Source organism: Patiria miniata, unplaced genomic scaffold, assembly GCF_015706575.1.
Source record: "Patiria miniata isolate m_02_andy unplaced genomic scaffold, ASM1570657v1 HiC_scaffold_14, whole genome shotgun sequence".
NCBI lineage: Eukaryota > Metazoa > Echinodermata > Asteroidea > Valvatida > Asterinidae > Patiria > Patiria miniata.
Window position 1 is genome coordinate 6,891,546 of NW_024037052.1, and position 15,453 is coordinate 6,906,998.

The 15,453-nt window shown below is 40.3% G+C and overlaps 2 protein-coding genes across 3 annotated transcripts in view; one reads left to right on the top strand and one right to left on the bottom strand.

The window, feature by feature from the left end:
* Positions 1-3,182, top strand: part of LOC119721987 (next to BRCA1 gene 1 protein-like) — a 24,226-nt gene extending 21,044 nt beyond the window's left edge. The window contains 2 exon segments of the mRNA XM_038191963.1: positions 256-352; positions 1,276-3,182. Of these exon segments, the coding sequence (XP_038047891.1) occupies positions 256-352; positions 1,276-1,470 (292 nt within the window). The 3' untranslated portion in view covers positions 1,471-3,182.
* On the bottom strand, positions 2,787-14,932 carry LOC119721988. 2 transcript variants are annotated; one of them, XM_038191965.1, is made up of 8 exons: positions 14,371-14,932; positions 12,735-13,189; positions 11,638-11,867; positions 9,880-10,005; positions 9,111-9,285; positions 7,405-7,561; positions 5,204-5,657; positions 2,787-4,135 (listed from the first exon to the last, which is right to left on the bottom strand). In XM_038191965.1, the coding sequence occupies exons 2-8, from the start codon at positions 12,947-12,949 to the stop codon at positions 3,852-3,854; spliced, it is 1,641 nt and encodes a 546-aa protein (XP_038047893.1). In that variant the 5' UTR covers positions 12,950-13,189; positions 14,371-14,932; the 3' UTR covers positions 2,787-3,851. The 2 variants fall into 2 exon arrangements, with proteins under 2 accessions (XP_038047893.1, XP_038047892.1); XM_038191964.1 differs by lacking the exon at positions 14,371-14,932 and having other exon boundaries at positions 12,735-14,259.
* Positions 14,933-15,453: the final 521 nt, after the last annotated feature.

Here is a 15,453-nt window from a genome sequence, read left to right on the forward strand (position 1 = left end):
GAGATGTGTTGTTCGTGCAGGCAGCATGACCTGTCATTCAGGACAGTGTGGTCACCTCGGTCATTCAAACATAGCACTTTGATTGCCAATAAGAGCAGAATAACACCAGAATCTCAAGCGGTACTCCCCATGTTGAAACTCTGTGTGTATACGGCCTAGATATAATCAGCCCTTGCACTTTCACTAGGAAGAAAAATAATCAAATTTCATTTGGTCTGACTTGATGTTGATGTTCCCTTTGTATCCCCAATCAAGGTACACTGCCCAGAAGGCCATGGAGTATGCAGGAGGATTTGTCAAACAGGCTTTTGGACAGGCTGCAATGTCCGTCAGTGCTCTGCTTAACCCACAGGTAACATGAGAAGTCTGTCAGACCAATGTTAGGGCTTTGAAATTAGAACTTTGCAGTAAGACTGCGATTGACATTTATTTTTAGTCAATAAACTAAGTGTTCAGAGGTACATATTCATCTGGATATCACCAAAATTTAACGCTTTTGTTCAAATTACAAGTGTTTGGGTCGCAAGAATCAACAACATTGTCATTGTCGAGAAAATGATGAAAAACTCTATCGGCAGCTATTTTTTTACCTTGTCTGTACACATTTCCAGAAGCCTTTTTAAGCTATCAAATTATTAGCCACAGCTGTCAATGTCAGACTAGTGCAGCATTACAGAGAGTGACAGTGTACTGTGAGAAATCTGGTCCCACAATAAGGAAAGCACTTCTTCATGAAGCGACATTTTCGTAAAGAAACATCCGCGACTTGAATCAAACACTGGGACTCTAATGGCTCAATTTTCAGGGAACAAAATTTTGGATCCTGAAATGTATTTGTTTGACAACTCAAAAACTGCACATTTTCTAGGTATAGTTGCCTGTATGTTTACATTCTACCTTTTAGTGATCTTTCCAACTTTCAAATTGTGGGGAAATAAGTTTTGAAGCCCGTTAGAGGGCATTCCTGTTGAAAGTGCTTCTTTAAGCCTAACGTCCTAGCAATTACTTTGGGATAAAGAACCGCGTACTACAGAATACTACACAAATTATGTATGCAGGCACCAAATACCAAAAAAATACTATGAGTGCTGTGCCCACTTATATGCTGAATTACTGCACACTACAGTTTACTACTACTAGTATTTTGTAGCTTTAGATGAGGTTAGGGTTAGTAAAATAAAGCCAACTTATACTAAGCATGAATATTAATGCTGATTCTCCAAGACGCATTCCAAGCTCAGAAAGGCATTTTGTGTTTTTGTCTTTTTTGTCCAGCCTCTGCCCAAGCCACAGGAATGGCCGGGTTCTCAGAACGAACCCACTGACCCAGTAGACAAACTGGTTGAGATGGGCTTCGGCAACCGCCAACTCAACAAGGAGCTCCTGAAGAAACACAACAATTCCATCTCCCTATGTGTGCAGGAACTACTACAGGAACAGGACGACTCCTGGCATGCCTCCAGGCACTAGAGCCCAATCAGAGTATCCAGTGCACATCACATGACAGGCACCCACCAATCAGGGGCTGCACTGCTTGTGTCACACGGTGTGCAACAGCCAATAAGGATCATTGTAAAATAGCATTTTCATTTCAGAGTTATATGTGAAATTAAACACAACCAATCACTGAACACATTGTATATCACATGATATCCTACCAACCAGTGATGATCCTTGTAAAATAATAGTCAATAAAATGTAAAGAATCTGAATTTTAAGTACACTTGTTACAGGATTACACGTTACAAGCAGTTTTAACCAATCAGAGTGCATGATGTTTAGGACAAAAAAAAATCTGCAAATTCAGAACTAACGTAATATAGTTCATCAAAGTAAGTTATCAAGAAGCAAGACAACTTAATGTCAAGAAGAGAAATTAAGAATTATACTACACAAGCTGTCCAGTGGTATGCGGACGTAGTTAATGTATGTTTGAATATTACAATTTTCAGTTTCATGTTCTTTGATGCATTGAAAGGGATAGTTTTCAAAAATATAACGTATTTTAAAGCAACCCTAGTTCTGATTTTTCATGTGCAGTAAAGATTATTATTGAAAGTGATAAAACGTATGACAGTACGGAGACAGACCACTTTTTGTCATTTGTAGAATATTTCTGTCATTGTCCGTAACGCTGTAAAATCTGAAGGATTATTTTGATCAGAACGACAACTGCAATAACACTCCCTTGAGCTGTATTTAAGGTGTAACAGAAACAAGATTTTAGCATTAAGGATTCTTGAACTGAGTTTCTTTGTCTTTACATAAGAAAATGTATACTAAAAACATGTTTAAAGATGTGTAACAATATATTTCAAGTAAATGACATTGTACAGAACACAAGAAGTTGTAGAAATAATGCACATTACATAATAGAATGGTGAAGTATTTTGGGGGCCTAGAACTTTGGTTTCTAAATTTAATTTCTGTAAGATATTTTGGGATTCTTGTGAAATAAAATGTAGGAGATACTCAAGTGGGTCTTGGTAAAGTGAGAATTGAGTAGGCAAGAGTTTATGGAACTTTGGGTGGGAGTGATTGTTCTGTAACAATTACGTTCAGACAAACTGTATGTGAAAAACTGTTTGGTACAGAGATGTAGCCCAGCAAAAAAATGAAGAAAAAAAACAACTGCACTTTGTAAAAGTATCCAGATGGCTTAAATTTGTCTTCGTTAAATTTGTCTTCATAGCCAAATAAAGGTTTTCAGTTTATTCTGGACATTATTGAAAGCAAAATTCATGTATAGTTTAAAGGATAAGCATATGAGACACAACATAGGAAAGTAAAATCAAACACAGAAACTAGTCTTTATTTAATCACTAAAAAGAAGTCAAAACTCTCAAACATGAGAATGAAAAATAAATGCACAATCTAGCCAGAATTTATTTGGATAATTACTAAAAGAATGTAGCGCGGCTGTGCATGTGATAATTTTTTCAAGGGTTTGCGATGCTAAAGATTGCTAATGTAGCCATTGTATAGATCCAGTTTTTGAATACAGAGTGAGCATGTTGAATGATTGGAAGTTACCCGAAGAACTTTTGGCAGAGATTTACAGTGCGAGTTTGTGAAAGCATATAACATTACTAACAACTGGCTTGGTTTATAAAAACAGCTTGTGTATAGCTGTCCACTTATAAAGTTTAACCAAAATAAAATAAAAGGTAACATTATATCAATTATTATGTATTCAATTGCCTCATTTTGCTTGTGATGTCTGTATTTCATTTTTTTCTGTTAAAGATGGCAGATGTAGTCTCACCAGAATTATTGTTCACAGTAGCTACTTTATAGACCTTCTGCGTAGCAGCCATCTTATAGGGCAATGCCTTTGTTTTGCTGGGACATGCATGAGTGAACCTTTTGTGCATTCAGTGTTACTGAATTAAAATAACAAAAGATGCCCCCTAACATGGCCGCTAGGCATAAGGGATATACACACCGTTGTATGTTAGGCGCACAAAGTTGAAGACGATATAGACTCCATGTTATTGCATTGTACTATCGATCAAACTTATTTCAGCTTTTATAAGAATGTGCTTTGGAAACACTGCGTTGGAACTTGGAGTTGACGAGAGCAGGGAAGCAAAAATCCGAGTTGGAAAAAAACCCTGACGAACACACCCAAGACATAATGACGTCATGCTTTGTCACACATGCTTTATCCCACATGTAAACAAACCATGAGGTCATTATGTCTTATCTCTATTGACTACCTATGATGTTAGGTCGACTAGGTTGTATTGTTCCTAGGGTATACATGTACATGAATAGCGATGCGTCCTCTCCCGTTTATAACCCTGAAGTTCAACTTCCACATTCTAAATTCGTGGCACAAAACCTCCACTTCAGTTCGTGTGTTTAGGGGCCCAAATGTCAAAATCCTCGCCCTTCATCGCAACCGGTGTCCCCTCTCTCACACAGTCCTCCACTTCCACAAGTCGGTAGTTTGAGTTTTTGACAAGATAGTCCATCAGGAACACTGCTATCGTATAGGTGTCCGGTATGTCCGAGTCCAGGCCGAGGATCCCTCCTTGCGTCTCCATCAGCCGGTTGTGGATCAGTCGCAGTGCCCGGGGTACACGCTCCACGTCACGGTAGTGGTAGTAATTCTCGCTTGTCAGCTTCGTACCTTTAAAAGACAGAATTTTTTTTACCTTTAGTTACCAGTTATCTCAGTAGATGAGTTACTTGCTCCATGATTTGGGTGTAAATGGCGCATATATAGGCTCATCGCTAGTGCTTGTATAAGCCAGGCCTTGCCAGTTCATTCTTTACATGCAAATTTTTGAGTGCAAAGGGAACTTAATAGTTTAAAACCCTAACTGCCCCTAAAGCTACAGAATACTACTGAGACGCAAACCTGTAGTATGCATTTCTTTCCATACAAGAGTGTGCACAACACATGTATTATTCTGAAATATTTGGCATTTTGTGGTATCCTTGACCCCCAAAGAGCCTTGAGGGTTTTTAATAAAGTCATAATAGGGAAATTTCACAAACTAAAGACACTTGAGTTGTTGATGTCATTAAATTCGGTTGGTTTTTCTCTTTCGCGTGAATTGTGAACAGTTACAAATTTTGATGTCGCAAAAATCTTGCTGTGAACCATGGCAGGTGCAGCTATAGCTAGGCCTATGTCAGATTGATTTGTATATACTCACATGACACGTAGGCCTAATTGAGTATTGGGGTTTAAAGCCCACAGCACGCGAGATCTACGTGCTGAGCAAAAACTCATTCAAGGCTGTTTGCTCAGCACGTAGCTCACAAAATATCAAGGTGTGCGGTGAATTTTTGCCGAGTTTTCTACCTCGCGAGGCCGTGAGGCAAATATCTTTCCTGTTTTGGGTTTTTTTTGCCTTGCAAGGCGAAAAAGTCATTGTGTGCAGGCAACCAAAGCCACGTACATGCTGAGCCAAATGAACTAACTAGCCAATGAAATCACGTACTCCGTACACATGATTTTATGATATTGTTGTGCAATTCTTCTAAAGCCTGCTGGCGTTTTTCCCCATTTTTGAAATCATGTGACCGACAAACAAGAATATTGTGCTTTCATTGGCTAGTTATTTTTTGTGTGAATCAGCTCAGGTCGACTGCACATGGTGAGATACATGCTGTGCAAACCACCTAGAATGAATTTTTGCTCAGCACGTAGCTCTCGTGTGTGGCGGGCTTAAGGGATGGTGGAACATACCTAGTTTGCCAGGAAATTCAACTGTAGGCTGGATAATCCTCAGTCCGCGTGTCTTGGCTAACAGTTTAAACTTCGACAAGCTGCTGCCGTTGATTGCCGGCCAGTAGAGGGCTGTCTTCAGGTCCAGCTCTTGCAGACGCATCAGGGAACTGACAAGACTACGGCGGATGAGATTCTTGGGCATCGTCTCTAGGTAGGCCTTCGGGTAGTCGCCATCCTCTCGGATCCCAAGCCTGTATCGCCGGGCCCAGGCCATCACAGTGTCCGGGAACTGCTCCACGAAGTCCCCATAAACGAAGAGGGTTAGAGGGAGCCGGGTGGGGTACGCCTGGAGGGTGGAGATGACCTTGTGGGCCCGCTTGTGGTTCATGCCGATGGCTACGGCTAAAGAGACTGAACCTGGCTGGCAGAGGGAGTAGATCTCACCAGCCGTGCCTGGCGTGTTGAGTGGGATCTGTGGTAGGCATACACAGAGAGAAATGCAATGATGTATGTCGTTCAAACGTCCTCACAAGTCACCACAAGCACATCACACGTTCTCTAATCTCAAGTCAAGTAACAAGCTATTCAAATGGATAACGTGGACAGAAGCAGTTTTTGTTTAGTAGTTTTGTGAAATGTTTTGTGATTTACATTTGACCGGATTTGTGGTGGACTTGACTACTTCACTAGAAATGCGTACTTTGTGTAAAAAAACCCAACATGTCCTACTTTTGATCCTGAATAACTTTGTTGTTTACAGATCATGTAAACAAGGCATGACAAATTTTATGGACTGAGTTTCATCAGCTTTGTGCAAGAGAGTCAGATTTTAACGCCATACAAAAATAATACCCACTTTCAGAATGTCGATACAGCACTGGAGACGGTGGCAGAAGGCGTGTGCTACAGCTGAAAGCTTCATGAAGGAACGCGTGATTTCCCCTGATGTCATTACACATCGCCTCGATCATGAGGATCGAGGAGGTATGCAATGACATCAGGGGTGATCCTGCATTCCTTCAGAAGCTTTTGGCAGCAGCATGCGCCTTCCGCCACCGTTTCCAGCACTGTATCAACATTGGACATTACAGACACACTCTCGGAAAAAATGGTCCGGATAACATTGTTAACTTATTTCTTATGATGGGACTGCGGTTTGGCCGAAGTCAATTGAGCGTGATCGGCTGACTGATAAGGTTTACGTACAAAACCCCGAGCCAACGAGGTTTTTGTATAGAAAGCTGCCGGACCACATTTTGCGAGAGTGTGTCCGTAATGAAGCCTGCCGGTAATGCTGAGCCTGCATACTGCCAAAGTTACCAGTGGCATCCCTACATTTTCTCCTGCAAATAGGACCCATTTTTGGACCCTAATTTTATCAAATCTGCTCTTAGATAATAGCCCAAAAGCTAGGGAGATGATCCTTGGCTATATTTGCACGATTCCACCGATTTTTAAACTAGACGGTCTCGTTTTTTACAAAAAATTGTGGGGGCACTTTTTATGCAAAATAACGACTCGGACGCGTAGAAATTTTTGAAACCCTAATCAAAATTATTGCGCCCGCTGTCGGTCTTATTGCGCCATTCTGATATATCTTCTGTCTGGCACCCCCCCCCCCCCCAGCCAGCCACTCCCCCCCCCCACCACCACACCAAAAAAATAATAGTAATTAAATACTGTTAAAAATGTGCTCGTTTATTCAGAAATTCATGAAGCATATTCAAACTGATTGGATTTTTCCAAAGTGTCTTTCCCACTTGCAAAAAGTTCTTTTTAAAAGCCCATCAACCGCGCCAAGGCAAAAGAGGCAGATTCTGAAAGTGAGTAATTTTTTTCATATGGCGTTTAAATCTCACCATCTTGCACAAAGCTAAGTCACTCTTTTTCACACTTCTGCCATGGGCATGCAGAGCCTCGATCTGGCAACTTTACACAATTAAGTTCAGTGATTCCCGTGTCCGGGTTCAGATCACTGAACCAGCTATTTATATTGTGCAAAGTTGCCAGATCGAGGCTCTGCATGCCTAATGGCGGAGTGTGAAAAGAGCAAATGAAACTCACTCCATAATATCTGTCATGCCTTGTTTACACGATCTGAAAATTTTGTTTAATTCCATTGGTAAACAAAAGAGTTATTTAGTATAAAAAGCAATGAGGGGCGTGGGATTTGCAGGGAAGATTGTGAGCGATAGATTTATATAGTTGCAAAAACATACTTCAGGCGGGTGGAGTTTCTCGAAGTCGCTGTACATGTGCCTGTCTGCCTCCCATTCCTTCAGTGTGAAACCTGCCTCTCCGATGTCCAGGACAAGCTGGTTCTTGCTCTTCTGTGACCAACCCGTGGGCTGACTGTTGTGATACTCGCCATACAACCTGCAAAGGTATCATAATGACAAATTATCACTGCTTATTTGCAGCTTCTTCCCTCATACTCTCCATCTGTTGAATTTCTTGTCAGAATCATCTATTTTATTCAGGTGGCTTTAGGTCTTGAGGTCGGTGAATTTAATAAAAAGCAGCGTTTAGTCGGACAAGTATAGTCTCATCTGAACACAGGCATCCGTCAATGGCAAAAGCATTGTGTCAGTTATGGTACAGAGCAGTGACCGCCCCATGATGGAGTTTAGTCTGGACTGTCATTGCCACAATGCTTTTTCCATTGAACTTGAGGAGATGTCGTGAGTGAAAAGGTGCTTGAAAAGACCTGGGAAAGAGTTCCATACCTGGACATCAAACCCTATTCTATGTGTTTTTTCATTAATGCGTCAATATTTTCCCTGCTAATTTTGACTTTTAAGGACATGTTGTTGCTTTCTGATGGCTGATAGGTCACTGCAGGGAATAGTGATGTCCATGTATGGAATTCTTTCCAAGACCTGAGATGTCATGCTTTGTTTATACATGTACGCTTTCCTATGAAAGCCAGGTAGGGACGAGAGTTGCGGCTCCCGTAAGAAAGCGCACATGTAAACAAAGCCCGATGTCATTATGTTTCAGGTCTATTGGTCTTTACTGAAATTATAGAGTATGAAACCTGATAAACTGCTAAGCGTGGTTTGAAATACTATAAGGTCTTGGTCTTGTAATAATGCACAGGAATTTAATAATGGGAAATTGATGCTGAAGACGTCCGGTATTTCGGACTCAGGCCCAACTCCTTTTGGCAAATGGTTATTTGTCGGGTGTATGACATGTCTGAACAGTCAACAATGCTCATCTTTATGTCAAAGTTATAACACCCATATCAACTGATATTAACAAATTTCCACATTTATTTCTCTACCACGAAAAAGTGGGGGGCATAATCGAATGCCCTGCCTCGGTCAAATGGTGGGGGATATATCCCCCAATTCCCCCCCCCCCATGAGATTTACACCCCTGCTTTTTAGGAATTGACAGCTATCGTGTCAAGGCCAGAACAAGCATTCTTTGCTCCCACTTAAAGGTACGTAGGACTATTCCCATTTCTAGCATTTTTCTCACTGAAAGCAGCAAAATTGTCTAAAACATTACCTAAGGTGTACAACTACAGAAAAAGTTATTGATGTTTAGCTCAGTGGCTAAAACAGGGGAAACGTATGGCCACTATTTTTGGCATATCTTGTAAAGGTTCCAACGTAAAAAAGTGTGACCGATGGCACACTTTCTTAAACCAGCTTCAAAGATATTGTTTTCGTTTAAATGGTACCATTTCATTCAAAAACAATTCGGGGGGTATTTGGTACCATTCCCATATCCACATTGAGCAAGGTTTTCTCATCAAGTTAAACAAAAACTTGTTGGAAGTGAAAGCCCGATACGTAAGAATTTAGGCTCATTCTATTCTTTGCATAATTATTAAAGACTTTTGTATTTATCTTTGTCTTATTATCCACTGATTACAATGTGATAACGGCCCATTCTCATCGCCGTGTATACTTACTTATCTATGTACTTAAAGGCACCAGTTTGTAGCATTCTCTGGAGTATGTTGAATTCGGCGCCCTCAACGTCAAGCTTTAGGATGACGTAATCCTCCACTGAGAAATTCTCCTTGATCCACTGCGCAAGGTCAATGGTTGGGATAACTCGCCGAGTTGACAGTTTTCTTTTACCGCCTAAATGTTTAAAAAATCAAATGGAGGTATAACAATTAGACAAAATTAATGTCAGTCTATTATTTCATAGGCATGTCTCTTGTTTTGACTGGCAGGAGCAATCGATCTTTTGACGCCCGGTCGCTCCTGTCGAACTGTTCATTTACTTCAGTTTGGCTCAACCCAACTCTGGAACGCCATATATGCAAATGCCGGACATTGCTGTTTTTGAAGCTCTGGCAGGAACTTCTTCATGTCACTTTGTGATCAGTTGGTCGGTCTGCCCCCAGAAAATTGACCAAAAAAACAGGCCCTCTAAGTTTTCCCTAAAATATAACTACTAATTGACCAAAAGTTGACCATATGCCGTCGTCAGTAAATGCACTCTTGACGACAGTTTTCGGAACATGCCCTTTGTCTCGATCGATGCATATGCGCGTCTATTTTGCATATAAAGTGAGACATTCCGGAACCAGGCCAGAGCTAAATGTGCACTCACGCTTGTTACAATAATGTGCAGAACACTCGATTTCATTTTCCAGGTCAAGCATCACTTAGTATTTAAATGCATATCTTTTTTACCCAAAATGCTGCACGCAGTTTTACTGCACATACCAGTTTCTTTATCCTGTATCTCCGCAGGGTCAGCGTAGAATGTCCCTCCTCCCCACTGCATGTCCCGCCCATTGTTGAGGCCCTTGTCTGGACCCCAGACAGACTCCAGATATGCAGTTACATTACCTGTGCAACATGAAACAAAAACATAAATTCTAATAATGGTGTCTTTGAAGTCATTTTCTGTTTTCAAAATAGCAATATTTCGGTAACTATATTTTAAGTCACTTAACTATTTTGTGTCACAACCTGATGAAATCCAAGGCGGTGATTTCTTAAACTGCATGCGGCTATTTAAAATCAATTCTTTTCAAGAGAACAGTTGGAAAAAAAATGAATGAAAGGAAAAGAAAACTGCAGCCTTGGATTTAATGACGTCATGAACTCATCAGCATTTAATGTTGATTTAAATATGGGCTATGATTTCTATTATATAACTTAAATACAGATCCTTGTTATTTGATTGGTGGAACTCACATCACGTGACATTCGTTATTACTCACATTTACGCCGGGGCTCAGAAAGTCCCATTCGTCCATAGGGAATGGGAAATACTATTCAACAGTTCGCATCATTCTTGTTCCATGATGTGGTATTTGTGTGCAAATGCATGCTGGTGTGCATGTTCAGCACTGCGCGTAGCATGTATTGACCTATTGCCATTTGCAAGTGAGCCACGCCCCTTAGACAACCCTATGGAATTTTTTTACACTAAGTTTTGTTTGTCTCAGATTTTGTGCATTTTGCATCCATTTGTATATCATGTAATTGGTCAATATTTCACGAGCTGTGTCGACGCTTTTCTCACGCGATTCTCACGCAATTGGTCAATGTTTCGAAGAGCCAGCGGTACAGAGTTGGGTTCAAACATTTTCGTGAAGGGGTGGTATTGAAAAGTGAAATACAATTTCCACCAATTTTGTTTTGAAATAAAAGTTCAAATATATCAGATGACAAGAATCTTTATGTCAGGTACATAAAACAAATATTGAGTGGCTTTAAATTGTGAAATGTGAGAAAATATGGACATTTCCAGTTCACTCAGCTTTACTTCGTGAAATGGAAAAGTCCAGATTTTACCTTGCGATAATATTCCTCACGTTTCACTCTGAGACACTCAATATTTTTATAATATGCAAGGGCACTGTTTGATTGATGTGGAGAGTTATCAAACGTTTCCCTTTGTGTTTCAACAAATATAAATCATTTGCTTTTGCTGCAAGTTACAAAAAAAAATTGATGGATTTGGTGGGTATTTTAAAACGTGTTTGAAGTTTTGTGTTCTTAGAATGCTGGATTACCCAAGAAAAACAATAATGTTCCTGTAGTCTGGTTAAGATGAAATAGCACAAGTTATAAACGTCAGGCCATAGTAAGGTCAGGGAACCAGTTAAGCTGGCTTGTACCAGTTTATAGGTGTATAATCAATTGCAAATAAAATTAGGACTGACTAAATATGGTAAATTTAGGGCAATATTTGGAAAAAGCAGTTTTTCCCCAAAGCTAGTTGGCCAAGCAGCGTGGGAAATTGATACAAAAATACCAGGTTTAATTTATTGAAAATGACAGGATTTTACAGGATGCTTTAGACTGTCATTCACAAACAGCCCAAGAAGGAATTTCATAATTATTTGGTAGTTTTGTGTTTTGATGTTTGCAAATGTTGTATATCCCCTTTAAACTATGAGAACAATAACCCTCATAGGATTAGTTCCATCTAGATATCAAGATCTCTCCCAAACCAGCACACAACCATACCGTATTCAGCGGCCACTCCCACTGGGCAGTGCAGGTGATGGTTACGGTAAGGGCTGAAGTACGGCCCAAGTCTCTCATCAATCTCAAACGAGTGGATGACGTAGTTCCTACCATCCGGGTAGGTATCGCGGAAGAGTTGCACGCTAGAGGCGGTGTTAGCTCCGCAGTCCAGCAACACCTTTGTGGTGCCATTAGCAACCAGGAACGCCGCCACGTCTGCCTCTTTGGACCTAAATGAAACACAAACAATTAAGCTTTAACTTCAGAAACCTTCAAGAAGTGTTAATGTTAGTGCTATGGAAGAAAACTATTTTTCTGAGAAAATTATTTACGCTACATATTCTGCACTTCATTTTGTCTTCCAGGATTCAAACAGAAGAAAGATCCTAATTAAAATTGGAAACTTATTCGACTATTATACAACTAGCAATTCAATATGAAAAGCACGATATAATTACAAAGGCTAGACTTTTTCACACGTAGTTTACAGAGAAAATTTTTCTTTCATATGTGTACTCGTACTCGTACTCGTAATCATATTCAGACTGGTACTCGTACTCATGAAAAATGTTCTCCGGCTGGAATTTTCATTTATTTTAAGGAACTTGCAGGAAAAGAACAAATTTTCTACTGTTTGGTAAGCTCTTAGGATGTCTGACAGCAAAAAGGCCTTTGAAACACATAGGCTGTACAGCTACCAATACCACAGTGTGCTCGCTTACACTCATCGAAAAATGCCTTGTAGGGCCTACTTCTACTTGTACTCTTAGCATGATGCCCGCGTACTTGTACTACACTCATGGTAAAGTATATACTCGTACTAATGAAAGTCTACTCGATTACAACATGAGTAAGTTTTTTACTGTACACTTCATCATTTTTCAATTTTGCAATGTTAGCATTTTCTCTATCGTTTTGCATGAGTTTGTGCCACGTACTGCGCATCCATGAGCACAGAAGTGATTCCGAGTCTGATGCAGAACCTGTAAGGCGGGAGAGGAGGGGGTTGAACTTGCCCCCTGACAGTATATGTGACCCAAAAGGCTTATAATTAACACAACTGGAATAATATCAGTATTATTTTTTGCTGGTTTCACCTGTGTCCCATTTCTATACGAGCCGGTTCCGTTGCTACATCCTTGTTGTACAGTCTGGCTAACTCATCCGCCGTCAGATGAATCTTGCTTGGACTGAGGTACGACTGGACCACGCTGTAGGACGGTATCAGGCCGAGACAGACAAAGATTGTCAGTGCGACTATCATCTTGTTGCTCCGGAAAGATCGCATGATTAGGCCTATCCCCGTGCTCATTTTGGAGACAATTTTTCACAGGGAATTTAGAAACTGCAGAAATTCGACATTACTTTCCGTCCATGTTTGTGTTATAGGCTGAATTCCCTGATAGGCAAAATCCTTGTACTCGTACTTGTCAAATGAGGTTTGCTTTTTAGGCCTATATGCCTATTCTTGTCTCATCATTCTCGTCTCACGACAAACGCTTTGGTCCTCCATTTTTTCACATGACAACTTGTTTTGCAGTATCATTTATGCCTATCCCGAGAACAAAACATTAATGTGTGCACGTTGTTGTGTATCCAGCCAGTTGCATTGTTGAAGTGAATTAACTAAAACTGAATGACCTGATTGTAGAACCTCAGAGGAACAACACGGTTGAAACAGGAACTCTGGCCATGCACTTGCAGGTTCAAAATAAGAATACAATTTCATTGTTTGTAGGCCTGTAGTCATATACTGCAATCCATAATGTAGAGCATGAGCAAGTCTACAGTGCACGATTATACATGTAGCCTACTCGTACTACCCTTGTACACAGTTGTGCAGACATGTTTGAACTTTGTACTGTTTGTCAATATTTGTGCAGCCAGTGCATCACACAGTTGTGGTACACATATTTGGGCCAACAATAATTACTATAATTAATTCATTATATTAAAGCAAGTGTTAAAAGGAGCAGATTTTTTTTATCTGGATAGGCCAGGGGACTTGCTTAACTGATTTGGCCAATAGGACTTGCAGTATCTTAGTTTATGATATATTAATCCCCTTCTGCACACAGCTGTGACAATTTTGTTTCCAAAAGTACTTTAAAAACAACCACACAGTACTTTTTGGTTAAGAAACTTCAGGAGTGCAGAATGACTGAAACACCACCACCACCAGACCTCCTATATGATGCTAAGTGCATCTCATCTCCACAACCCGAACCCATCAGATATGTAGATATGTGCTGATCTACGGAGTTAACAAACTTGGTTGCCATTATATAAGAAGATAATAAGGAGCCAGATGGGAATTTCCCCGTGTTTTCTCCCAAAAGGGTTTTCGCCCCTCCCGTAATCAGCGAATATAGTTACAGCAATATTTTGTTTTTCTTTTCTTGATGTTACAAGATAGATCCAAATTTTTCATGTTCACTGAATCAACTTTATAGTAAAGCATTCACACAGTACATGAAGTTATAATAGTTTTAAAATATATTGTATTTATAATATTTGCTTAACACCTATGTATTATTCTAATAATGATTTATCTTACTGTATTGAATTTTTTTATTTTTGTAATGTATTGTATAATTATACATGTTTGTAGTCATTATTTATTGTATGCAGGGCCCCAATGGAAACCAGTTTTAAACTGTTTGGGCATATCCTGGGTAAAGAAATGGAATAAATAAATAAGCCACCTCATGGATGATGACAAATCCCCACTACCCGATAACAACAGCCCAGCAAGATACCCTTCATCATCTGGCACACTTTGATCAGTCATCACGAACATCATCTCAGCTGATCAGTACCATGCACCTACACTGCCCACCACATAAAAGACATACAGACATTCAGCGGGTAAAGCTAAAAGAAGCATGGACTCAAGGTCAAGGACTTAGCACCAAAAAGGGAACCAAAGGGCCCAAAACACCAGGTCGTCTGACATATGAAGAATGAAGCTAAAGCGATGTACTGTTCAACCTTAAGAGCTGCGTTGAGTTGAAAGCAGATGAGGCCATGACGAAAGTGCTGGACAAATTTGGAGAGGGGCCCGGGGCAGAAAATTTTCTACAGCAACTGCGTCTTTCTTTGCCAGAAAACAGCAGCCCAATGAAATTGCAACAGAATTTATGTTATTGCTATCGAGACACGCTGAGACACTTCGAGGGCCTGCAGAGGGGAAGAGAATGCCCACATTCATAAGATAGGATAAAAATAAAACACAACGTCAAAAACAGTTGTCCTGCCCCCAGAACTGAAAACAGGACAGTGATCCAACTTTTCAGACCTGGGTTCAAGAGGGGGTAGAATCTACAAGTACTTAACTTTTAAATCGATGAAAGCTGCCCGGCGTCTTCTTCTGCACCAGAGACCCTCATCTTCTTCTTGACGGACCTGCACAGGACACACGGACAAGAAGACAAAAAAGATACTGCCAAAATGCAGCAAGAACCATGTTCATGCCAGTCACAAATGTACATCTTTCAAAATTCCACATGAATAACACATACACATACCAAGAAAGACTTCATTTCCAGCCAGACGCGATGCTATTTTGTTACTCTTTTCATGCTGCGCGCACTCAATTTCGACTTGTTGTCATACAATAAAGCTCCCAAAATATAAGAACTTTCAGTTGCATAATTTCAGACATTTGGCTCAAGTGTTCCAAGTGGCTAGATCGCGGGCTTCGGAAATGAATTCTCTGACTTCAACACAGAGACAAGGGCCCACATTACATCAAACAAAACAACATGATTGTCCTGCCCCCAGATCTGAAAAGAGGACAGTGATCCAACTTTTCAG

What these genes read in the sequence shown, in the direction of transcription:
- LOC119721988 (XM_038191965.1), bottom strand. Translation starts at nt 12,949, where the DNA reads ATGAGCACGGGGATAGGCCTAATCATGCGATCTTTCCGGAGCAACAAG. An exon ending in GGGAGTGGCCGCTGAATACG is followed by an intron (nt 10,006 to 11,637) that starts GTATGGTTGTGT and finishes CATGTTGCACAG; the next exon opens with GTAATGTAACTGCATATCTG. An exon ending in GCCTTTAAGTACATAGATAA is followed by an intron (nt 7,562 to 9,110) that starts GTAAGTATACAC and finishes ATACCTTTGCAG; the next exon opens with GTTGTATGGCGAGTATCACA.